Source organism: Anastrepha obliqua, chromosome 3, assembly GCF_027943255.1.
Source record: "Anastrepha obliqua isolate idAnaObli1 chromosome 3, idAnaObli1_1.0, whole genome shotgun sequence".
NCBI lineage: Eukaryota > Metazoa > Arthropoda > Insecta > Diptera > Tephritidae > Anastrepha > Anastrepha obliqua.
In genome coordinates, this window is record NC_072894.1 from 78,874,384 (window position 1) to 78,900,959 (window position 26,576).

The 26,576-nt window shown below is 35.7% G+C and overlaps 1 protein-coding gene across 3 annotated transcripts; it reads left to right on the top strand.

Moving 5' to 3' along the window:
• The first annotated feature begins 3,887 nt into the window (after positions 1 to 3,887).
• Positions 3,888 to 26,576, top strand: LOC129242817 (phosphatidylinositol 4-kinase beta). 3 transcript variants are annotated; one of them, XM_054879673.1, is made up of 13 exons: positions 3,894 to 4,102; positions 4,565 to 4,821; positions 8,027 to 8,138; positions 12,953 to 13,295; positions 13,383 to 13,571; positions 16,700 to 18,576; positions 18,639 to 19,407; positions 19,588 to 19,706; positions 19,777 to 19,914; positions 19,992 to 20,266; positions 20,336 to 20,424; positions 22,212 to 22,376; positions 22,456 to 26,576. In XM_054879673.1, the coding sequence occupies exons 3-13, from the start codon at positions 8,031 to 8,033 to the stop codon at positions 22,641 to 22,643; spliced, it is 4,260 nt and encodes a 1,419-aa protein (XP_054735648.1). In that variant the 5' UTR covers positions 3,894 to 4,102; positions 4,565 to 4,821; positions 8,027 to 8,030; the 3' UTR covers positions 22,644 to 26,576. The 3 variants fall into 3 exon arrangements, with proteins under 3 accessions (XP_054735650.1, XP_054735648.1, XP_054735649.1); XM_054879675.1 differs by lacking the exon at positions 4,565 to 4,821 and having other exon boundaries at positions 3,888 to 3,967; XM_054879674.1 differs by lacking the exon at positions 4,565 to 4,821.

The window sequence follows — 26,576 nt, forward strand, 5'->3', positions numbered from 1 at the left end:
TTAATTTGAAGTAAAATAAAATACAATAAAATAAGTAAAAGTAAAATACATGAAGTCGACGTAAATTAAAATAAAAAAGAAAAGTAACTTATAACAATAATAAAAAAAGGAACAAAATGAAATTAAAATTTCATATTCAACCATTTTTTTTTTTTTTTTTTTTTTTTTTTTTTTTTATTTTTATTATGACAATGTTGAAGAATATGAGCAATGTCTGTTGAGTTTCACAAATATGAAGCGTTTCCACTTGAATGGAATTTGAGTTTACACTCATCTGCTTTTTTAACATGTGTTGTCTGCATTTTTATGTAAAGACGTTCATTATTATTATAATTTAATTTATTACATTACTTATATATTTACTTTTTTATATTTTCGTTTGTTTAAATCTCTTTTAGTTTTACAGTAGTTGTACCTCTGCCTTAGAATACGGCAATACGACTATTACTGTTAACATAACATTTTGTGTTAAATCAGCGGCGTACAATTGATTTCGCTCTGTAATAGATTTAACGAGCTTTAATATAACATTTGCTTGGAAATTCTGGCATTCAAAGGCACAACATTTTATATTTTCCTTTTTGTTTTTGCGTTTATGTACTTATGCATTCTTTTTAACGAAGAGCACAAGGTAGTTTCCCCATAAAGGACATCTGAAGGCAACGCTATTTCCCCTGTAACCAAATCCTAAAATACATAAATAATATTAAACCTATAAACGACAGATATTAGAAGGTATAAACATAGAATTCGTACCCACTCTCCTAAATTATCTGTCGGCCAATTGTTATGATTTGAATCACAACGTGTGTATCCATTCAGCATACGAGTATGTAGCTCCTAACCTTGCTTAGGTAAATATGTACTGGAAGTGAAAACAGTTAAAATTACACCATCTCTTCGCTTTGATTGAATATTTTCGTGATATTTCAAAACCTTTGGCCGTTTCGATATAAACTCTTAAATACAACATTTTTTTAAATGGAGCCGGCTACCCGGCATTTGGTTTTTTTGCCACCTGTCAATGGGGGGTTTTTGTTTTATATAAAATACTTGTATAACGTTACGTGCTTATTTTCAAATTTTTAATTAACTAAAGCTACAACAAAAATCGCAAACAAATTTTAACGTCATGAAACCAGTTAATAAGCTAAAACAAAAGTTAGTTATAATTAAATGCTAAAATTAATAGACTTTCGTCACTTAAACAATAATAATGCACGGGTCGAAAAAAATGGTAACACTCGTTCGGTTTTGTACGCTGATTGATGTTCATTTTGTTATTCCACATCGTAACACTTGTTCGTTAACATGTAAATACTTCATGGCATACAATCACTTCTACATATTTATTTGTGCACAGTGCTCCACAAAAGTGAAGGCACAAAAGCTACAATTCGGAACTTGTTATGGCTTTTGCATTAATTTGGCGACATTTCATATTTTTACGAAAATATTTTTCTTTAATACTGCGGAAATTAGTTCGGGCAGATGACCACTAAAAAAAATATATATATGATATATAATTAAAACTAAACTCATACTAATAAAAATGGTTGTTGGGAATTAATCAAAATTTCATCGATGCATTTTCGATTGAACAAAATTATATCAAAATGCCATTGAATCAATGAGTCATATAAAATACAAAATCTGATAGAATTATAATAAGCAAACAGAAGGAGGCGATCACAGTTTAATCAAAAATCTTGTGGATAAATATGAAGTCCACACAGTAGTAATGCTCTCATAAGTGTTTTGAAACTGAAGTATTCGAGTTTTCACATGGAAACATTTGTGAGTATTTTTTAAGTCATGCACAAGATTTTAATACCTAATAAATAAAATATACAATTTTCTTAAACATCTAGGACAACGGTAATATGATTAAATCAATTGCACCAAAAATACCATGAAATATGTAAGTATTTCAATGTTGAGATAATAATACAGATCACCTTGACTACTTGGGCTCCTGCTGGGTTACGTAAGGTTATATCAATAGGCCAAGAGTAGTCTCACGAAATTCGAATGTGCCCAAAAGCAATATAATTTCATTTATCGAAAGCTGTATCCGATAAAATTGCGAATGCTTTGGCGATGGACGCCTCCAAGCCTTGTAGCTTATTTTTACCTAATTCAAGTCACGCCTATCGCTTGTGATTCTCAATTTGAGTGCTTGTTAGTAGACCTACTATTCTGTGATTTACATATGGCCCATGCAACTCCAGAGCATTAGCCCTTTTTTCCTCGCCTTGTATTTTATGGGTATGTAGGCAGTTCATGTTATCGGTTAATTACCTGTCAAAGGGCAGACATTTCCATAATTATGACGTCCAAGAAAGCACTTCCTTTGGTTATCTCGTTAAACCTTTCGTTACCTTCTTTGCTATTGTGTACCGTAACTCAATTTAGAAATACAATACGAAACATAACACATTTTTCTACGGTGCCTTTGTATTCTACTTCAAAAATTTACAGTTACAGTTTTGAGTCATCTTATATTAGTTGGTATGTTAGAAATTTTGTTAATATATCTATATTATATGCTAATATTTCAATGGAAATTCTGAACATACCTAGAACCTGATGTTTTTAGTTAAAACCGGTTTTTCTAACTCCTCATCTGCATATCAACATAAATTTTAATTGTGTTTTATTGGAAAAAAGAGAGATCTAAATGAATGAATATTAACTCTGGTCATAAAAAATGCTGCATATTTCTTTTGTAGAATTTTGTTTTAAAAAATTGTAGGAAAGAAAGAATAATTATCACTCGGATTAAAAACATATCTGAAATTATTCTTAGGTTAGATTACTTTATGTTACAATGGCAGAGAAATAGTCAAAGCCTACGTAGGAACTAGGTTCCGCTTTGAAGAGCTTTATTTGAAAATTATCGAAATTAGATTCGAGTGCTCTCCAACGAGTATAGTAGAATAGCAGACTCATAACAACCCTCATCGGGGGCCTTGTGTACTATATTACAGATTTATACGCAGGGCTTGCCTGATTTTTGTATCCAATGAGCAAGCATTTGAAGAATCCATATTCTCCTTCAAATCATCAAAATGAAATTCGTAAGTTTTGATACCTCTTAGATGCCGGTTTTTAGCACACCTTCCCCATCTGTCTAGGGGATTATGGAGGAACTTGTTCAGTACAGTAAACACTATCCCATAAGCCATCAGTTTGCTTAAATCGTCGGTAAAACTTAATGGATATAATTAATTGCAAAGCTTCTCATCAGGCGTTTTTCTCAAACTGACTCATAATAAATCCCTCTTACCAATAAAATAAATTATTGTGCCTTTAGTTTTTTGGAGTACTTAAAGAATTTTTATTTATACCCACATACATACAAATACAATATATAAAAGTGTACCTACCTGTTCTCTAATTTGTACGAAACTACTTCCTTGGCTAGCAACACTGACATGAAAATAGATTAGTTCAAACCGTTTAAGACACTGTTGATTTGCCTCAATTTACAATTTCATTTCATTTATTTTTTTACGTTATTTACAATGCTTATTGTTTTGTTTTTTACCTGAACTTCTATATATTTGTGTTGTTTGTATTTTTTTTCCTCGTGTGTTTCGTTTCAATTACTCCCAACTGTTTGCATCTATTTATGTCATCCATCCCCCACCCCCTCAGTCTTCTTACCCGACTGCCCACTAGCCAATCTTTTTAGTACTCGTTTTCTCTCGTATACGCTCATGAGCACGGTAAAAATATTTGCTCTCATTCGCATATTCTCATTTCGTTCGCTCCATTGTCTCTTGTATGTCTGAGCACTCGTTATTGGCGGTATTCCTGCTCAATCATATGCTTATGTATATGCCGCCAAATACTCAGGCGCCGTATTTAGTTAGTCAGCAAACGTGAAACCTCCAAGTATGATTTTTTAAAGCAAACGACACCAACAAAAAACAAAAAAGGGAAGAAAACGAATCGAGCGAAAGTAATAGTTGTTTTTTATTGTGATTAAACTAGAAAGAAACAAACACATAAAATTACTACAAGATTATTAATCATGCAAGTTTGAAAAGAAGAATGTGGCTGAAAAAACCAGTTTAGCAGTGGCATTAGCACTTGTGTGAGCTTGTGTTAATCAGCTGATTTTTTCGCTACTCGCAATGGTTAGTAGAACTCTATGCAGTGTAAAATTTGTTTGTGGTTTTTGCTCGATTTGGCCATCAACTCATTTCACGCGTGGCTAAAAATTGATTTCTCATTGAATTCAAGTTATTTTACTACTTTGTGCTGCCTGCGTGAAATTATCCAAAATCATAAAATAATTAAACACATACATACGCGTTCATATATCTATGCTATGTGCCTTCGAATGCAATATATTGTTCGCAAACTTTGCAAGTGGGATTTTTTCTACAATCGTGGCTACCATATTGCGTTTCGGTTACAAAAGAAAATAAGTATAAAATAAAACAAAACAAATAAAAACAAGAAAAAGTGTGGAATTACTAGAAACAGCAACTAGAGTGAGCAAGCAAAGGCAGTGATTAGCAAAATAAAACTAATTTTTTTTAATAATTTTCAGCAAATATTGCAGTTGTGATAAATACCGACAAGAAAATAATAAACAAGTGTATGAGTATAATATACATAACAGTACATGTATGTATGTAGCAGTGTTTGTAGAAGGAATATGAAAAATTGGAGTGGTCTTTTCAAGCCGCTTTACAAGTTTGGCATATTGTTTTAAAAAACATATTTATCAATAAAAATTGTGTGCAAAATGTAATTATAACAGTAAATGCATATATACTTAACCTACTGCGCTATTGATTTTTAAAGGTACGATTTTTTTCGACTGTTTTAAGTGAAATAAAAATATGTGTGCGTTAGCAGTTACATACATATACACATACATACATATGTGCGTGTGAATGATTGAGTTTTTATTGGTTGATATCAATATGGTATACTGCATACTTGTACATATGTGTGTACTTCATCTGATGTATCGGTTTAATAAGTGCGGACATACAAATTTTGTATTGAAATACAAGCGCGCCCTTAATGTTTTTTTAATATCTAACAATGCTAAAACGTCATTCAAGGTTTACATTTTTACGTTTGAAAATCACTAAAAATTACTAGTTGAACTGTAAGTCGGTAGTTCCGAATGTGCTTACTCCAATTTTCGGATGTAATAATCGGCCCACTCTATTGGCTGCGTGTGTTACAGGGTATAACTTCGTATAAATATATTCACTATTGAATGCTCCTGAACCAATGAGATAACACATCGGTCGATGTACCGAAAATATGACAACATCAGTTCAAAATTTCCCCAATCATGGCACAATTTGTCGAATTTTGTGTAACCTTTTTGTACCTTAATCTCGTGCAAAGTGTTGTATCTTATATTATAGATTTTCGAGTTATAGAATAATTGGAGGCATGAAGATCTGTTATGACCTCTACTCAACACAATGTCTAATTTAAACCCAGTTCCCCCAGTAAACCTATGATAGAGCTGTGTTGGGCTGAGCGTATGTGCCGTATCAAGGCGAAATATCTACTTTTTTCGATGTATTGGATCTTTGCTTGCCAAGACGTATTGGATCTTTGATTGCAAAACCCCGTTTTGGACCTTATCCCTAGCCCTAGCTGCGCCGTTCTCCGTTTGTCTTTAGGGAGGTTTATGAGTTGCCTAAATCTTGTTGTTGTTGTTGCAGCAGTAACTTTGCCCTATCAGTGTAGTGTAAATCACCGGTCGCCTTCGTCTAGCTCATCTAACGGTAGGCCCAGGAAACTTGCTGTTTCGACAGGTTGGGTCCAGAGGAAGAGGGGTCTTTGATGAGTGGGTTTGATGGGGCATGTGAAATGGTGGTTAGTGTCGTGCGGGATGCCTTCACATGCCGGCCATATGTTTAGTATGTTGGGCTCCATTCTGGATAGGTAGGAGTTTAACCTGCTACAGTATCCAGAACGTAATTGTGCCAAGGTTATGCGGGACTCACGGGGAAGTTGGAACTCTTCATCTGCCCTGTCTAGTGTACCGTACCTAGATACCTAAATCTCTTTTGTATTGTATCCTCCCTAAGAGGACGTAGTAGCCTTACTTAGGCATATAGTTTGGTGCCAGCTTATATTTCTTAGTCTTAGCTCTTCGCTTCTAATCTCTACTTTAATAATATGTAGTCAAAGAATTCTCGGCTTCTCTTAGTACCAAGCCCATGCATCAGCCGCATATTCGCATATCCGGAACGTAATTGTGCCTCTTAACCCTGTTTAAAAGGGTATCCTCTTAAAAAGTTATGTTACGACCCAGTTGAAACCGGCTTATACTTCCATGCAGATGCATGCAGTGGCATCAGGCAAATATGAGGTGTGGTTGGCAGTTGAAAATTGATTTTAAGTACCAGAATAGATAGAATTTGTTGTGTGTCGGTTGTTGAATTATCGTATTTATTAGCCACAAACTCTAATTTATTCTGCATGATATTTTCATTAAAGACGACGACCATCCAGATTTTGTAGCAGGTTAGATTCATATCCACTCAGAATCGATCGGTATGTGTTGTTGCCCTGTAAAACGCTAACAACCTATTCACGTTCTTCCATAGACCTACCCATTTGACACCCTTTTCGCTTTGGAGATAGGGTGACAGCATGCCTCCTGGGTCTAACGTTAAAGCTTTGTAAACCATTACAACAACCACAACTACCAAACTTCAAAATGCCGATATAGAATTGTATATTAATCATTTTAGCCCGGCGATATGCGTGCTTCAGAGTGTCATTGCATCAAGAGTCATTGCTTCAAGAGTGTCATAATTTTAGACATGACGAAAAGCACTTTTGAATGGTGCGTCGGTATCAATTAATATTAATTATCTTATTAGATAAAAACACGTATTTATTTTTTCTTAGGGTGGCATAGTCAATTCAAAACTTTGAAGCTGTTTTTCTCGATATTTTGGTTTTTGGGGAATATGTTACTTTTACAGGAAATTATTGATATGGGCAATATCTTTGGTTCCGTAAAATCAAGTCGCCATTGTCTTCACTTTTAGCTGTCGTCAACTTTAAACGGCTAAAATATATTTAGTGATTCTCAAAGTACCGTACAAGTCATATTATGAAGTAAAAAAAGATTTTCTGACCGCCTTTATGATGTTCTACATTTGCTGAATTGTGATTAATTGTTGCCCTGGATAATTTCTGACTGATCTTTTATACGGGAAGGACGGGTTTAGTGGAATCTGCCTATGGAAACATTTTCGTAAAGTTATCTCATAATTAGGCGACATTTTTTTCGAGAAAAGAAAGTCCTCCAGCATTTTAGAAGAAGAAAGAGAAGGAATTGACTTTCTGCATGTGAGCCTGAATCCGGAGCTGCGTGGCTAGCAGAGCAGAGTCATTTCTTCTTCGGGGTTTAGAGATTATGCTTAATCCTGCCATAAGTTCTGTTACAAGTTAAGTCCGTTCTAGATATGAAATTAAATTACTTTTTTAATGAATTTAATTTCATTTAATCATTTAAATATAAAAGAAAATTTTAATTTTCATTCGAAATGGTCACCATTTGCTTTTAAACAAGCCTTTAAGCGATTAGGCCATTCAGCTATTGCAGCACAGCACGCACGGTTTCTAGGGATTTTGTTGTCGCTGCTCGAACTAAAGATTGTTTGAGACTCTTCAGATTTCCGTGAGGTGTTCAACAGGTCATGATTTCCAATTCTGACCACAAATTGTAATCCAATGGACCAAGATCTGGACGGCCAGTCTTTTACGGCTGTGAACCCAGGAATATTGTCTTTTAGCCACTGATGGATGGTTTTTTGTCCTATAAATTATTCTTACGCACTAGGTATTGATGCTATCGTGATGAAAATAAAGTGTTTTGGAAAATTTATATAATTTTTTGTGTGCCTTTCTTTATTTTCTACTTCCATACATCCAATTTTACTGCCATAATCTTTATTTTTTAACTGGAATTGCTTTAATCGTAATTTAACCACCTCTCTCTCTCTCTACTCTCTGCATACAGGTCAATGGGCATCTTATTGCCACCCGTCTCACAGGTTACCAACACTCGTATCAATTTAACACAACATCACCGCAATCGCAGTCTGGACAGCGCCTTGCAGCGTATACCGGAGGTAAGTTGAAAAAAGAAAAAATATAAGCTTAAAATGTCAAACACAATTACTTCGCCGGTTGAGTGAACATAAACCTGTCTCACAGGAAACAGTTTGAGCTCTGTGTAGGCGCTAGTGTCATGCAACCATCTACGCTTTAGTTCTAGGAGATACTCGTATTTCAAATTGCAACGACAGTAGTAAAAATAAAAAAAATAAGAATCTGTATAACAACTCCCACGCACTCGTAAAAGAACGCTAAGAAGTACAATGGCAATCTGGCGTTTTTGAGAAGAGTAAAATGATCTTCATTAATTAAATATTTTTTAAAAAGCATTTAATAAAAAATATAAAGTTTCACCATTTGATGTCGCAAAAATCAGCAAAGCGTCATATATTTTCTATAGCTAAAAGCGAATGGTTCTTCAGAGTAGCTTTTTCATTATAGAATTCATCTGCTGGCAAGCCAATGCCTGCCTCAAATAGAGGGCTATTCGAAATAAAATCATGATGATTTTGTATTTAACGTCTGCAAAGTCTGAGTGAACTGAGTGAACAGCATTCTTATCAACAACTAAGCAAAAGCTGAACCTTATATGGCTAGTTAACGATGTAGAGAATAAAAGGTGGCGCCGTCGCTACTTCGCTCTTGTCGAATTTGGCAGAATCAACTGTTTAATTGATATCAGCACAGAAAATAAACCAACCATTTTATGATTGTATGAATCAGTCAGGATATATTTTAATTTATAAATTAAGCTAATTTATAAAAATTATATGCTGCGTGCTAAATTATGAAAGCGCGAATGATATTTTTCCTCTTCTTTTCGTTTGCTTTGTTTCTGTGCCGACGTAACGGCCTTAGTATTGGCGCAATCTTGTATTGCACTACTCTAAATTTCAAATTGTTTTGATTTTTAGTGGCGAAGAACTCGCTGATCTGCATTAAATTATCAGGTTACCAAAACAAGGTAAAATTTTTTTATTAACCCATTGCACTCGAGCGCCAGGCCGATTTGAACTAGTGCAGCGCTGCAAGTGGTTTGGAGTCTTAAATCAAGCGACGCTGCTTAGTTCAGTTCAGTTAATCTCAGTTAGTTACTTTAAATTTTTTTTGAAGTACCTGTAAAATGTTTATCTAATTTGGTCGAAATCGTCTCGAGTTGCTGGCTCGCACAAGCGAAAAAAGCCTCGAGTGCAAAGGGTTAATTAGTTACCTGATTAGTATTTTGTTGAGTATCCATTATTTTGAAAAACTGTTTCACAGCTGCAAGGTAAACTTCCTATTAACTTTTGATATTTTTCCTGTACTCCTTTTGCTTTAGTTCATTGACATTTAGATAATTTTGTTTTTGCACCACCTTAGCCTTAATATCGTTCTACAGATTTTCAGTGGGATTAAGGTAGAGTTTCGGAGATTCCTGAACTGCAATTTCCCCTTTGGAAAGCCAATTTTTCACCACTTTTGTTGTACGCTGCTTGGGGTCGTTATTCTGTATAAATAACTAGTTTAGTGGTGAGAACTCGAAGGAATTTGGCTCCATCGCCTTTTGAGAATATCAAAATACGCAAACTTATCCAAGTTGCCAATTATTCTCACTATTGAGCCAACTTCATTTGAAGAAAATGATCCTCGAACTTTCAAGTTATCCCTACCATGATTTACGGTCTTTGTTGTGTACCGGGCATTGAACTCTTGGCTTTTTTCATGATGAACTAAAGTTTTCCCATCAAGACCAAGTTTCCTTCGTAAAAAATATTTTTGCGGAAGACAAACTTGCCTTGATATTTTTTCCCCACAATGACTGATTTTGTTTTTGCTGGCACGCCCACACAATTTATTTTCATTAGGCATAGTCGCTCAAGTCTGCTTGATATATTCAAGCAATCTTCCTCATTTATCTCCAGCGCTATCGCTCGAGAGAACTTAAAGGGTCACCCTTGCTTTTCTTGATGACCTTGTCCTGCTGAATTGTAGTCTTTCGTCCAAACGCCTTTCGAACTTTCTTTCTTTTAAGCATATTTTTGTTTGTACTAATACACTTGGTGGCATTGCATACCAGTTTACGTGAACCACTTTGCCTGATCAAATCGACGATGTAACTCGTGGCCGCGGCGGACACATGCCGGATGGATATCATATTCAAAAAATAAATGTCATGAAATTATCCAATAGATTATAATTTAAAAAAAAAAACCATTCCAACAATATTTGTGTTTTGTATCAAATGTTTAAGTTCTTAAAAAATACCCGAACGCCAAAATGCTCAGAATGATCAGAGGAGTCGATTTAGCCATGTCTCTCCGTCCATCTGTCCGTCCGAGCGCACAATAACTCGGGCGAAAATTGATATATTTCAATGAAACTTGGCAACAATTTTATTTACTCTTTGCCCAAGGTAAGTTTCTAACGAAAAAAAGCAAAACCGTGATGTATATTTTAAATTTAAATGTATATTTTAAATAATGAATCCAAAAATAAAGAAATTACGACGAAAGAAAATTTTTGAAAAATTTGTGGTGCAAATTAGAAATGCATTTGGAGCGCTGCTTCTCAACTGCAGCAGCCGCTAAACATAAACAAAATAAAATACATAATTCACAATTACTTAACTTATTATTGTCCAGAACTTTTTTTCGAGTTTCAATGCTAAAAATTTAACAAATGGGCTTTGAGAGTGTGGATACTTTGTTCAAGAGTTTTTGAAAAAAAAAAATGGCAAGGGACAAAACATAAGTTTTCTCAGTTATCGTCTTCTTTTTTCCATAATTTTCCATTCACTTCACTCTCAAAGCGTAAAGAAGAGCGGCAACTCAACTGGCAACTTAAGTCGTCAATGGGTATTTATGAGTTAAGAGCAGAATAATTGCCTTGTAATATCCAAATGATTCCTAATATATGCGATCAAAAAATACTATAAAATAAACACAATCCGTCGTTATTTGTTCCTTTTTCAAATGACAGAGTTGTCATGAATCTGCCAAAACAAATTAGGACTGGAATTAATACATTTTTTCCTCATGTGAACCTCGTTTTCAGGTGTTGCAGAAATAATTTTCTCAGTCTCTGACTGTTTTATTTGGTATTTATTTGTTTTAATTCAGCATAAGTTTGAGCACCAAACACAAATCCAAATCAATCAAATCAATTCAATCCATAATTGTTCGAACACGCACTGAAGATATTCCATAAGGAATGAATTTTCATCACGAACTGTGCTACTCATTTTCGCCTCATATTCCATACATAACCATAACTGACAAAATTTGGGTTAGAACCTAAAAAATTTTAATTTTTAATTTATGTTTTTGAAAGCTCGCTTAAATCTAAGAACAATTAAGCAGTCCCTCGTCCAAGTTCCATGTGGCAGGGTCTTTCAAACACAGAAGAAAAACCTCTATGGGTATTGTCTGTAAAACTGTATGATAATAGAAATACTGCAAGAATTTCTTTTTGTTTTCGAAATAAAGATTAAATCCGCAGTCTTCTTATTATTACTAAGCGATGGAAATTTTCGATTTATAAAAGAATTAAAAACACCCACAAAGCTGAAGAGAGCAGCTTCCTTACTCTGGTGCACTCGAATATCTAAAGGGTTTTCCAATAACAGGTGCTATGAATGGATGGATTGCGCTATCTAGAGATGATTAACTTTTATGCCTGGAATTGGATGGTATTGATCTGGAAAACGTTTATTTTCAACAAGACGGCGCTAGGACCACACAAGCAACGATCTTTACTGGAAAAGTTTCCGGACCGTGTTATCTCTCGAAGAGGTGATCACAATTGGCTACCGAGATCTTGTGATTTAACACCAGAGTCGATTCAAGACCTCAAATATGGAATTCGTGAGGCATCCACTTTAGGGCAGCCACTTTGCAATTCAGTTATGCAAAGTTTCATTAAAAGGATATTGTCCTGTAAGCGGAGTCGTGGTGGTCATTTGCCTGATGTTATTTTCCACTATTAACGGCATACCTTCCTCTTTATAATGAAATAAACATCCATAAATGAAATAAGCATCCTCTTATTCAAAAATCCTTTACTTCTGACGGTCGGAACTCCTCCAACATAATTAAAAATAAAGTGATTAAGACTCTTACTGCTACAGCAATCTTATTTAATTTGTTATAAAGTAAACAAGTGCAAAGTTCAATGCAATTTTCAATTCGAAGTAAAAGAGATTAATTATTGGTATTGAAATGCAGCTACATGCATACCATTTGTGTGGTTGCGCGTTCTTTTTATTTTTTCCTTTATTTTTACATATTTTTTCTTCGTAGAATTTGTATGGCTTCAGGTTGTGTTTATTTATTATTTTTATTTGTATTTTTTTATATTTTTTTGTTTCTGTTTATACACAGCCATTCGTTGAGTGACACAAGTATGAGCTTGATTATGTGGCAATGCAAAAATATGCATATATCGACTTAATTAAGGTGCCCGGTGTATAAAAAAATAATTTTCATTCAAACAGAATATAGTTTTTGTTATAAATTAGCGAAAAAATTACCAATGTAAAGTGTAAATTAGTTGGTATTTACTGAAGAAGTCTCAACAATTAAATTTGTTTATTATAATATATCGCAATATCTTTCAGTAACTGGTCGTGGAAATTCTATTAGCAACCGAATTGTTTACTCCAACGTCATGTGCACATATGTACATACATAAACCTACGTCATACACAGTCTGGCCAAATCTAACCAAAGAAATTTACTGCTTTCACAGCATTTTAGTTTTATACTTTATTAATACTACTTTAATGTGTCACTAAAATTGATTGCCATTAATTTTATCTATCGTTTCCCTCCTACCAATCGCCTCTTTGCAGGTTGAAGTCTCCTCGCCTAATTCAGAGAGCGAAAATACGTTCTGCACACCATCCATTCTGGGCACGACTATGTGCTCGAAAATCGTCACGACTGCAGCCAATGTAACAGCCGCCCTTACCACAACAACAACACCGGCGTTGACGTCATCATTAACACATTCACCGCCATCCTCTTCATTAGCCACCCCATCTAGAGTATCAACCATAACAGGTGGTTTAATGGACTCAACGACGGCTGACCCAATTGCAGCTATGACCACAGAACCCACGGCAAGCAACAGCAGCAATAACATTAACATTAACAACATCAACAGCAGTAGTTATGGTGGTGCCAATGTGATTGGTAAGTTGAGTTAACTTACGTACTTAGTGCCATTCTCATTAGTGTGCTTATTTTTCAATTATATACATCCTGTTACTTTTTCTGCAGTTGAGTCCTGCCCAACATTGCGTGTACGTCCCAAATCGAGTGAGACAACCACACGTTGTGGAGCGGCGATTGCAGGTGCAGCATCGAGCAACATCAACAACAATAACAACACCAGCAGCAATAATAGCAACGGCAGCAGTAGTAGTAAGAAACGTGAGGATCTCACCAGTCTCGGCTCTGATGATTCAGGTGAGTAGATAGGCAATTTCCGCTTTTTTAATAAATGCGCTTACGTGATTAGTATATCAACGGAGATTTGTATACCCACATGCACCTCTGCACTATGATTTTATATAAGTAACTTTGTACACATAGCAGTTACATGTAACGAAATAATGGAATCGAGTTAGATATAAATATACAGGGTCCGCCATATAAATTTACGGAATTAAAAATGCTATAAAAAAGAAACTACTCAATATTTTTCCAAACTGTTTTTTTATTTTGAAGTACAATCCTTCCGGTTAATGATGGAACACAACTTCATTCATATGGACTTTGTACGGCGTCATACCAAGATCTTTACGCAAAATTCGTCTCAATGATGTCTCTGAAATGTCCAATTGTTGAAAACGACGGTGAACTGATGTTCCTGGTGATTCACGAACACTCTCGGCCACAGCAGCAATATTTTCGGGTGTACGCACGGTTTTTGGCCGGTCACGCGTTGGTTTGTCAATAAGTAACCCAGTTTCTCTTACTTTTTTTCGCAAAGTAACGCACATACGCTTCATTCGGTGCTTTTCTTCTTCCCATTGCCGTACGTAATTTTCGTACACATTCTACAACATTACCATGATTTTCAGAGTAATGTCACAATATTTCCCAGCGTTCTTTGAGCGTATACACAACCATTTTCGTTCAGCGGAAGAATAAAACTAATTTTCTGTAAAATCAGATGACAGCTAAGTGTTACCACTCTTCAAATAATACCTAGTTCAAATCCGTAACGATAGATGGCGGGCCCTATATATGCACCTGCGCTACCCACTTTCAATTCGTACGCCTATGATTTCTTCTCATATACACCCCGTTGTAAATTATAAGCTAACCGCTATTTGTTTATAAAAATAAAGTTCATACCACAATAAAACCGCATTACCCGTAGTTCCAAATTTTGTACAAAATTTTCCAAAAATTTATCAAAACTTTCAACTTTTTAATCAGAGTTTTTAAAATTTTGCTGGTTACGCAGTCTTATAGCCCTTTGAATTTTAGTAGAACAAAATGCAAGTTTCAAGTGACTACGCGATACCGTTGATTTTTGTAAATTTTTTTTTTTTTGTCGACGGAGCTAAACCTTTCCTTCTATATCAAAGAATTCGAGTCTGTACTTTGTTTTGTATGAGAAAAAAACGTGGCACCACACCGAAAAGAAATACGATAAGGCAAAAGTTTTCCAAAGTGGGTTGTGCCACACCGCGATAGCGACTTAATAAAACTCGTCTCATTTAGATCCGACACAAATGTTACTGAGATCGGTAGAAAACCGACGTTGAGACTAATTTATATGTTAAGAGTAAATTTCTGCCCGTCCGCCCCAAATTAAGTTTTACTAAAATGTGTGCGGCGGGGCGAATTTAAAAAATGACTTCGAAATGACTAATGACATACAATTTCTCCAACTATCTAAAGGTTATTATAATAACTTTCTAATGAGATGGTAATTTTAAGACCTTTTTTTTTAATAAATATGAGTTTGATGAAAAAAATTGCAAAAGCCGTCTGTAAAAATAATTATTTAAAATCAACGACACTTTTTAGCCGCTTTAAACTCGCACTTATTTTTAAAAAATTTCATGAGCCGTGCATGAGAAAAAAATTCAGATTAAAATATTTAGAATTTAGATAGAAATATATTGAAATTTTCTAAATGTTGTATAAAGTCTGAAAGTTTGACTTATATTATTTTGATTAAAGAAAAAAAAATAACTCGAAAAATATTGTAAATATAAAAAAACACCATTCACTCGCCAGTGTGTGTGAAATTTAACATTTCATTTGAACATAATCATTCTGCCGTTGGCAACTGAAGCTTTTCAAAAATATATAATATAATAAAATATATAAATGGGAAACCTGCCAGCAACGGCAATCAATGTTCAGATCTGTTTCAATGCATACCCAAAGCAAAACACCTCTAGAGGTGGATGAGCCCTCAACTCACACTATGCTGCATGGGCGGCCGCCGTATCCGAAGGGGACGATATGTGACTACTGTCTTGTAGAGCCCAGGTTCACAACCCACTATGGGCATGAAACACCAAATGATGGAAAAGATAATGACGGTAGTCCCTCGTTAGACAATGACAAACCTCCGAAACCATTTGCCATTCGGAGCCGGCATAAAATTGTGCTTCTTTCAGCCAAGCAACTAACGAAGGATGTATGCTCCAACTATATATGTATGTATATGCACGTATATAACCAATTCAACGATATGGCGCCGATCACACGACGTCATGTGATTGTGTTAAAGACTGCTGCAGCACACATCACCCACTTCATGCCAATCTCCTCTTAAGATCCACAGATCCATGAATATCTTAGATTTGAGAATTCGAACTTCTCTAAAATAGGTGAAGATCTGACACAAGCCTGGAAGACCTTAAATTCTGAATGCTAGGCTTATCGTAGGAGGTCCAGGTAATATAAGATATTCTCCTACCAGATTCTGGGCTTTGACTCCTATTTCCACATCGATCAAAAAAATTTCAAACTTTTTACTCAGAACTGAAAAGTTGTAAAGTTGGAAGTATCAGACCAGTCGGAGTCTAGCAGTCAATCATAAGCATCTCTATAAGTATTTTGATTTTGCCACTAACCAGCCCTTCGCGGCCTTTCTTACAAGGTCTCGGTCAATAGATATTAAGGATACAATATTCACAAAAGCAATAGTGATCAATTTGATTTTTTAGTTCGGCAGAAGAGCACTTTTGAAGTTAAAGATATATTTTTAGTAAATTTTAAATTTATTGTAGTGAAAGATAATATTTTCAATAGAGACTTCGTCTGTTGAGGAGGAAACGGTATATTTAAAAATGAGAATTACCCCATCTCAACTCAATTTGTTTTTTATTATTGTTGATATTGTACTTATTTATTAATTTTTTATTTTATTTTATAATATTCTGATCTTTTGGGTCCGTAGTAAATTGAAATTTAATTGAAACCCTTCTTTTAAAAAATAGTCACTTGATTGAATTTTTTATTTTATTTTAATAACATACATTTGCCTGTCAGACTGTCTGCCATAACAAAAGTTTAAGCGAAAACGACACTGATTAATTAACTTCATTTCCCCGCACTACAAACAGGCATAATTTGCGGTTCTGACTCGGATCAAATATCTCTCAACCGCATACGTCACTCTCACGAATCGCTGGACTCGGGTGAAATGGATGCTGAAGAAGAATGCATTGATATGCTCGAGACGACCTCTATGGATGAGGAGTATGGTATGCTTCAATCGGATTTGATTTTCTATCAATCGGCTGATACAGACTGTCGTACGCTACGCCCATCTCGCAAGCAAAAACAAATGCAAAAGCAACATAACCAAAGTAAACAGACACCGAGGGCGATTGCCGATGCAGATATAATCGGTGGCTATGGTGATGGTAGTGACACAGATATCGATGCTAAGGCAGCAGAACAGCTGTCTGAACGTATGCGTTATCGAGAATTGAATATGTCGCAGGCTGCATTAAATTTGGAACGTTCCAGTAGTGGCACACCTACGGCTTTAGATGTCGATTTGTCCACACCGACTGCAGATACAGTTGACTCATCAACACCAACGGCCACACAACCAAACACACCATCGACATCAACACCGTCGACTTCAATGCCATCGACAGCAGCCACAACACCACAGCCAACGCAGACGGGTAAGGCACAGAAAAACTCGGAGGCGGGAAGTGCAAACGAAACCGCAAAGAATGATGTACTCTTTAAAAGTTTCTTTGGTGCCACCAAGAATGCCATTTTCCGTACCGCACAAAGTATCATAGAAAATCACGAGAAGAAGAATGCCGCAAAGAATAAGAATGATGAAAACGCTGGCAGCAATGGTGGTAGTGGTACCGCACCGGACCAAGTAAAATCGCCCACAGATATTTCCAAGAAAAAGGAATTTTTTAGTCTAATCACGTCAAATTCGAGTAAGAAGGCGGCCGCTGCTGCTGCAGCAGCTGCCGCAGCCGCCGCATCTGCACAACAATCTGCTTCCAATACACCGGTTGCCACACCTTCGGCCGAATCAACGCAGGTTGAGCTAAAATTTCCGACAACAGCTTCATCCAATACTGAAGTTTCCGAGAAGAAAGCCAGTTCTGCCACGGATGGCATAGAGAAAACACTTAATCTTCCACTACCCGGTCTCGGAGCTTCCTCCTTCTCAACTTCGATTGCAAAATCTTCTTCCATCTCTTCGCTAAATAAATTAAAAGTGCCAGGTGTGGTAAAGTGCTTCATTAAGGAGCGTCCGGCCAACAACGACAACTTGCAAAAGACTGAAAAAGGTCCCAGTGGACTGCTGAGATTTTTCGAATCTCCCGTCTTCAATATACATTTTGCTATCCACTATCTATTTTATTCGAAAGAACCAGGTGTGCTCAGTTTTATCGGCAATAAGATTTTCAGTTTTCCCGATCAAGAAGTGGATCTCTATATACCACAACTAATCGTTATGTATATTCAAATGGATGAATTGGCAGAAGTTCTCGATCCATATTTGACAATCCGCTGTCGCAAGTCGGTTGACTTTTCATTGAAATGCCTTTGGCTGCTAGAGGCTTATAATTACCAATTCGATTCGTTGGGCAACGGATCTCGTAAATCACAGCTAGCACTTATGAAGGAGATCTTTTCAAAAAAGGAGCGTAAAATATTGAGTAAATCCGACGGTAAAGATATTCCACCGGCTGGTCGCGGAGCTGTGGCTGTCGCAGCTGTTTCAGCATTAACAAAAAAAACACATCATCGTTCACAATCTGACGCCACACTTTTGTTAAGCGATTCACGCCGCCACCCTTCATCAATCGCACTAAGCATATCAAATCGTCACTACCAACAGCCGCCATATACAACGCAAACATTACCATTAACGCCAGCTAAATTGTGTCTGGGTGATCTGACGTCTGGAAGGGCATTCGATAATGGGTGCACCTGCTTCGACAGTGTACGTGGACAGGTAAGTGAAATTTGACATGAAATCTAATTTACTTTTAAAATACCATTTCCATAATTTCTCAGGTTAATGGTCTTCTTGGTCAGAAAACCGTGTGCTCATGCAATGCACCGAAAACTGCGCCCGAGAAGGAGTTCATGAAAGCACTCATCAACGTTGGCAAAAATATCACATCCCTGCCGTCTAAGGCGGAAAAAACCTCAGCGCTACGAATGTTTTTGAACCTGATCAATAAGAATCTGCCGGCACGAGTTTGGCTGCCGGTATATTCAGATATTCCACACCATGTAGTGCGCATAACAGAGGAAAAGACTGCGGTGCTCAACTCAAAGGACAAAACGCCGTACATTATTTACGTCGAGGTGCTTGAGGTGCCCGATATATACTCATCGCCGCTTATTCCGAAAATGATGCCATCACTGCGGCACACGAAGAGTGAAGAACACCTGGAAGGCACTTGTAGCCATCACCATCAATTGCATCAGCACACTCACAACCACGTGAGCTGTAGTCGCACGTCCAGTTGCAGTTCACATGGTGGCGCTGCCATCGCCACTGGCCCCAATTGCCGTCTTAAAAAGGAGAAACTTTTGTCAGAGTCATCGTCCGTGGCGTCCGATGCTCAAACGTCTGCTACTGCTGGCGGTGATGGCGGCCATGTATGCAATTCGCATACAATGGGACTCTCATTTGGGGGCCTACATTTAACCGAAGATGATGTTTGGTCGCAAGAAGACGATGAGATCACAGCACAATATTTGCATTTGCGGAAATTGAGTGAACGAGATGCCATATCGCAAATGTCGCTAGACTCATGTGACTCAAGGGATCAAGGTATGTGAAAGAGAAAAAAGAGGGAGAGATAAAAAATATTATTCGCATGTATGTATATTAGTTTACCAAGCAGTTTTATCCACTCTTTTAAACTTTTATTCTTTTTTAGTTAGCATCAAAATGACTTTTACCCCATGTGGCTTTGAATAACATCTATTTAAATTTTTATATCCTTTCCAGGCATACCTGTGCTATTCAATATCGGCGATGTACGCACTCGTCACTGTAATAACTTAACCTGCGAAAACACGAAATCCTTCAACAATGATCCAGAAGATCCATCAGCGGCAGCTTTGAAGGTAAATACACAGTTTATTATAAATTTATTCATCCGATATTGAATAAAACCCTTCAAATTTAAATTCACAGGAGCCTTGGCATGAAAAGGAGCAACAGATACGTGAATCATCGCCTTATGGGCACCTTTCAAACTGGCGTTTGTTGTCAGTTATTGTGAAATGTGGCGACGATTTACGCCAAGAACTTATGGCCACACAACTGCTACAGGTTGGTTATTCACTGATTCATATTGCTATGGAAAAATGTGCTTGAGTCATTTTTAAATTGATCAAATCTACTTTTAGATGTTCAAAATCATTTGGCAAGAGGAACATGTAGATCTCTGGGTGCGACCGTACAAAATTGTTTGCTTATCGAATGACAGTGGTCTGATCGAGCCAATCCTTAATACTGTATCATTGCATCAAATCAAAAAGAATTCTAATAAGTCGTTACGCGATTACTTTATCGATGAATATGGCTCATTAGAGGGTGAACGATTCTGTGCCGCACAGAAGAATTTTGTGCAAAGTTGTGCAGCCTACTGTCTGATTTCATATTTATTGCAAGTGAAAGATCGGTAAGTGATTGTGAAAGGCGCATTTGTACCAAGCGAAGAGTTTTAAATTTTACTTACGACTGCCCACAGGCATAATGGCAATATTTTACTGCATTCAGATGGACACATTATACATATTGACTTTGGTTTTATACTCAGCATATCGCCGAAGAATTTAGGTAAGTATATCGGAAGCCTCACATTCTGGAAAAAAATTTTAAAATTTGACAACGTTTGAATCAAAAGTTTGAAAATGTGTAAAAAGCATAGAGATTGCGACGAGTATCTATCGGGTGTTTTTTTAAGAGCTTGAGAAGTTAAAATGATAATACGAAACTTAAATATTGTTGGAATGAATTATTTTAATTTATTATAATCTGGTAGATAATTCAATTGCATTTATTTTTTCAATATAATAACCGGCGTATTTCCGCCGCGGCTATGTTCCATTCGATCAGTCCAATTTTTGACTACTCTTTTTAATAAATCTGGCCGTATGGCGTCAATAGTGGCTTGAATAATACAATAATGCAAATCGATTGTTAAGTGCGCTGTAAGGCAAGGTGCGCCATTTTGTTGGAGTCAAATGTCGATGTTTAGTTGATTATTGACTTTGGAAACGAAAATTCGCTCAGATGACTCTAAATCAATCGCCGGCAGCTCCTTCCTCAATTCAAATGAAATAAGGACCGATGCCACCAAAGCTCCGTGAGCTTCGCGAGCAGATTTACTTATTTTTTTTAAGTACATTTCCCCAATTTAATAATTTTCTTGAATTTTTTGACATGCTGGGCATGTTTTTTGCAGTTCTGAATCAAGACTGTCAAAAATGAGTTTGGAGGTATTCACTTTTAAAGAATCCCGGTCCTGAATGCAAACTGCGAATGACAAACTGTATTGATATTTCTGTTAAGTAAGGTTTGACAAGTTATCATGAATCGTTTAATGCCAGAAGAACGCTCCCAATTGTGGAAATTTACTTTGAATTCAAATAAGAAAAGTAAATAAATAAAAATAAGTATAAATAAATAAATAAATCTGTACGCGAAGTGCAAATCAGCGAAGTGTGAAAGAAGACGCCGAAATGTCGATTCGTCATCGTTCTCAAGTTGTTGAGCTTTGCCCCACGACTACGTGAAACATTTTACGTAAAGATCTTCGCTTGTGTGTCTATAAAATACAGCTCGTGCAAGAATTTAATCCAAATGACCATCGCTTGCGTCGCATTTTTGCTTATTGGGCTCATTTAGATTTATTGAAAAAAGAGGTCAAAAACTATATTGATCGAATAGACCATGTAACTCGTAGTCGCGGTGGACATATGCCGGATGTCATAATCAAAAAATAAACGCCATGAAATTATCTGCCAGATTATAATTAACAACTAAATTTATTCCAACAATATTTATGTTTTGTATTATTATTTTACGTTCTCCCTTGAGAATTTTGTGAGCAAAAATTTACAAATGATTTTTCTCAAGTTTCAAATTTTGCCTTTCTACGTTAAAATTGATTATTTTGTAATGGCAGCCCGTAGTCGAATGGCTTTGCGCGTGATTGCCATTTGGAAGTGCATAGGTTCGAATATCCTGAAACATGAAATGATAGAAAAAGTGTTTTCTAATAGCGGCCGCTCCTCGGCAGGCAATGGCACACCCCCGCGTACATTCTGCCATGAAAAAGCTTTTCAAGCTGACGTTCGGAGTCGGCTTGAAACCACCTATTTGTGTAACAAACCGTGGAATATGTGTTCATACGCCGGTTCAACTCGAGGCTCTCCATGATTTTGTCAACATTCTCGAGGATCGGATTAGCATAATGAAATCGTTCGAATCACAGCTTTGCTGTCGCATTTGATACTGTATTGGGTGCACAGACCCACCTAATATTTGATTTTAATTTTTTTCTATTTGTATAACTAAAAACAAAAAAAAATCTGACATTTTATATTATTTTTCATTTTTAGGTTTCGAGCAGTCACCTTTCAAACTGACACCCGAATTCGTTGATGTAATGGGTGGCACTAGTTCGGAGCTTTGGAAAGAATTCAATCGTCTACTGCTTGTCGGCATGATGTCTGCACGCAAGCATATGGATCGAATTATAAATTTTGTGGAAATAATGCGTAGTAGTAAGTAGAATAAAAAATATTTTCCTATGTTAAATAATTCACTCATTGCAACTCTTTTCTCTTCCTTCATTTATTTCAGATGCGCAATTGCCTTGCTTCAAGAATGGTTGCTCTGGCACCGTACAGAATCTCCGAAAGCGATTCCATATGAATTTGACCGAACAGGAAATGGAACGCAAAGTCGAACAACTTGTACAGGATTCGCTAAAGAGCCTCTCAACAAAGTTATACGATGGCTATCAGTACTACACGAATGGTATATTGTGAGAAAGGTTTTTTATGAAAATTTAAAGCAAGACGACTGTGTAAACAAAATTGCTGCACACCAACAGTACGACAATGGAAGCAAGCGAAAAGTATAAACCTACATTCATAAATACCACACAAAAACCACATAAATGTATGCCAACTATGCGAATTGTATGTGTGTGTGTGGCAGTCGACGATGACGAGGATGGCGGCGACACCAATATCTAAGCCGGTGCTGCTGTACCTGTTGAAGTGTTTGTTGTTGTCTAATTTCGTCTGTGTATTATGCGTAATTTGTGTTGATAGTTATTTGTAATTGAAAAACAAAAGAAAATATAGTACGAACTTGGTAATCGCAACTAATAGAATAGACATAGAGGCATTGCATTTATTGAGGTTGTTACAACTAACGAAAAAAGAGTCGACCAAAAAATGTATCGATGAAAACTCTGCTATTAAACAAAAATTTTACTTTTATATTAGAAAATTAATTTTTCGTGTGCAATTTATTGCAGCCTCCTCAGAATTAGAATACAAAGTTCATAAAGATTTGTATTTAAGAGTTGCAAGAATCAAGAAAAGGCTTATTTTAAAAGTTGCTATTACCGAGTACTTACTGTATGTGTATGTAGATCCTTTTGACTGACAAATTAACTGACTGATTGACTGACTGTAGTTTTTTTTAGTAATATGTGAATACAGAAAGATTATAAGTGCTATTGCATACGCCCACGATGGACAAATGCGAAGCGACTGTGCGAATTTTCAGCACTTACAGTTGTTTCTTTACTACTGAACACAACTGCGCTGTTTTCTTTTTGATTTTTCTCAGATTCACATATACATATAGGAAATATTTAAAGCTATATAAATAATACAATTAGTTTTTAGTGTACTATCATGTTTATATTGAATGTATTGTTGTGTATTGCCTAAATGGGAGTGAGTATTGTGATTAGTTTTTACCGCGCATAACAGAGCACAGTTTGGATATTTGCAGAACATAGATGTAGAATGTTTGTGTACTCGTAAGTCACTAAGTGGGCTATGTGGGGGAAAAATTAATAACTAAAAAAATGTAATACATTTCCAGCAGCGCTTAATGTGAAGTGAATAAATTTGTAATTTTACTCTAGTTAGGATTTCTTCTTTTCTAGTAAGTACATATGTAAATATGTATGTACAAATGTTACAACATACGATAATAAATAATAAATACTATTTTGCAATTATTTTTCTTTTGTATGCACAGTTTTCCGCATAAGCGGAGTAACGAAGAAAGGCGTACGAAGTGTATGAAAGAACAAATTTTATATGTTTTGTGGAGTGAAGAATGTATGATTAAACACTCAGTATATTTGCATATACATATACCGATTTAAAATACGCTGAAATACTTTAAAATTCCTAAATGCTAAAATTTTAGTATGAAATAATTTAAAGTTTTTATTTTGCAGAATAATTATTTCTACTTTCTTAAAAATATATTCAAAATGAATAGAAAATAAGGTTACTAAATTTAATTTGCGCCAAGGAAAAGCGTAAAGGAGTTATGATTGTTTGAAAGTTTTAAAACCTATTGAATACAAAGAAATGCGTAACTGAATTCCACTTGGAATTCCGCTGGAACAATTCTGTTTTATATCCAGTCAAGGACAGTGACCTTCAGCAAATGCGACCAATTTATCATTTAACATTTTTTCGGCCTAAAAGTTCTTCAAAGTTGCCCTGCGCTCGTATGACATGTTAAAAGTGGCTTATATTATTTTAATGCAGTCTTGTAATGCAATACTTAAAATTCAACAAATGTACAATATTTCAGTCTAATATTATTATTAATGAATGGTGAGATGCAGATACAATTTGATATACACCGGGCTTTGTTAATTAAGCCTGAATGCTTTTTCTTAATATTTTTGGCGAAGAAAGTTTTTTCTAAATAATTTTCGAAGAAAGCAAAAAAAAACAAACGATATGCTCTAAAGTCAAAATTCCAACATTTACAAGCGCTTTATTTGAGCGGCCGCCGTAGCCGAATGGGTTAGTGCGTGATTACCATTCGGAATTTACAGAGAGAACGTCGGTTCGAATCTCGGTGAAACACTAAAATTAAGAAAAATATTTTTCTAATAGCGGTCGCCCCACGGCAGGCAATGGCAAACCTACGAGTGTATTTCTGCCATGAAAATGCTCCTTATAAAAAAATATCTGCCATTCGGAGTCGGCTTGAAACTGTAGGTCCCCCCATTTGTGGAACAACATCAAGACGTACACCACAAATAGGAGGAGGAGCTATTTTAATAGATTTCTCATTAATTTAAATTTGTACTCTTCTTTTTTTTACTTTTTGACTCGAAAATTTTCCTAAAATTAAACTATTGAATACCGACTAACAGCGAATATGTGGTTTTTTTAAATATAAAAATTTTCCAAAAATTAAACTACGAGGGCGGATCAATAAGTCCGTGACTTTTTGTATTTCTGACCTCTTTACTGAAAAAGAAATACTGCTCCTGTCAACAGGCATCTGTCAGTTGACTCCTGTCAAAATTTGAACGTGCTGCGTCAGTTAGTTTGTGTTTTACAGCTACCTATATCAGACTACCCAGTAATTTGAGGAGAAAATGGAAAAAACTGAATTTCGTGTGCTTATTAAGCCGATTCACTCTTAGAAACCCACTGTTTCGACTGTTGTTTGGTCTCCGGTGTGTGGTGATGGATCCATGTTTCGTCCACGGTTACAAAACGGCGCAAAAACTCCTCCATATTGCGATTAAACAACTCCAAACCTTCCTGTGAAGTTGTTACACGATTGCGTTTGTGGTCGACTGTGAATATATATGTGGGGAAATGCTGCTGAAGTGACAGACCTTGGCCGGATATAAATCCGGGTCGTTCCGGTAACGTAGAACCGATTGTCGTGGTAACGGGGTCACATCCTTTGGTCGGATACGAACCGTATTGTTTCCTTAGCTCAGTACCGACTGTCATACGAACATCGCTTGTTACGTATTTTCAATACGATTAACTTGAAATATACATAACCTTGTATTTTAAGATCTTTAGTTTAAGTAGTTAAGCGTAATTTGTGTACAATAATTTAATTAGTAAAAGACATAATACGAGAAAACTATTTCTTCCACATGTCCCATTAATTGACTTTAAATAAATATCTATCGGCGTTAAATGTGTATATTTCAATATTTGCATTCACACGCACATGAACAGAAAATGTATGCGCATTAATATTTAATTTAAACATTTTTATAAAAATGCTTAGCAGTGTTAAAACGTATAACGAATATGTGAAAGATTTTATACAAAACTTGTTAATATCAAAAAAAAAAACAACGTTAAATTAAAGAAGTAATGGGGCTATGAACTCCTCAAACAAATAAACTTTTGTCAGAAAAAAATTTGCACGCTATTAAATGTAAAGTAATTTCATTGTTGTACAGGTTTTTCACATACATCTATTCCATTAACTTTCACTATCGTGTCTATTTACAGCTCTAGCGGCTGCTTTTTTATATAGAGAAAAACATAAAAATAAAAATTTCATAACATAAATTAGGAATATGCGGATAAGTAAACATAAACAAAATTAATAAATAGTTAATATACATATGTACATATATACATATATACAGAAAAACGTGTTTCACAGTTTGAAATTTGAATGCCCCTTCTTTTTATAGTATTAAAAACCTCGAACCTGTAAGCGCATTTAAAGTGCCACCAGAAAAACAAAAACCAATACAGAGGAGATAAAACTACGGAACAAAATATGTATAAAGAAGATATTGCAAATGGAATTTAGCAATGAGCGTCTGAACTAAAAAGATAATACCGTGAAAAATAAATAACACGAAATGTTTGTAATTAATAAGAATGACTTCTTTTTCCTATTGCATAAAAATTATATACATACATATGCATATATGTAATATA

Bases quoted from the DNA above. Each gene is read 5' to 3' on its own strand.
- LOC129242817 (XM_054879675.1), top strand. From the start codon at position 8,031: ATGGGCATCTTATTGCCACCCGTCTCACAGGTTACCAACACTCGTATC. The intron at 19,408-19,587 runs GTATGTGAAAGA...TATCCTTTCCAG, and splicing joins ATGTGACTCAAGGGATCAAG to GCATACCTGTGCTATTCAAT. The intron at 19,707-19,776 runs GTAAATACACAG...TTAAATTCACAG, and splicing joins CATCAGCGGCAGCTTTGAAG to GAGCCTTGGCATGAAAAGGA.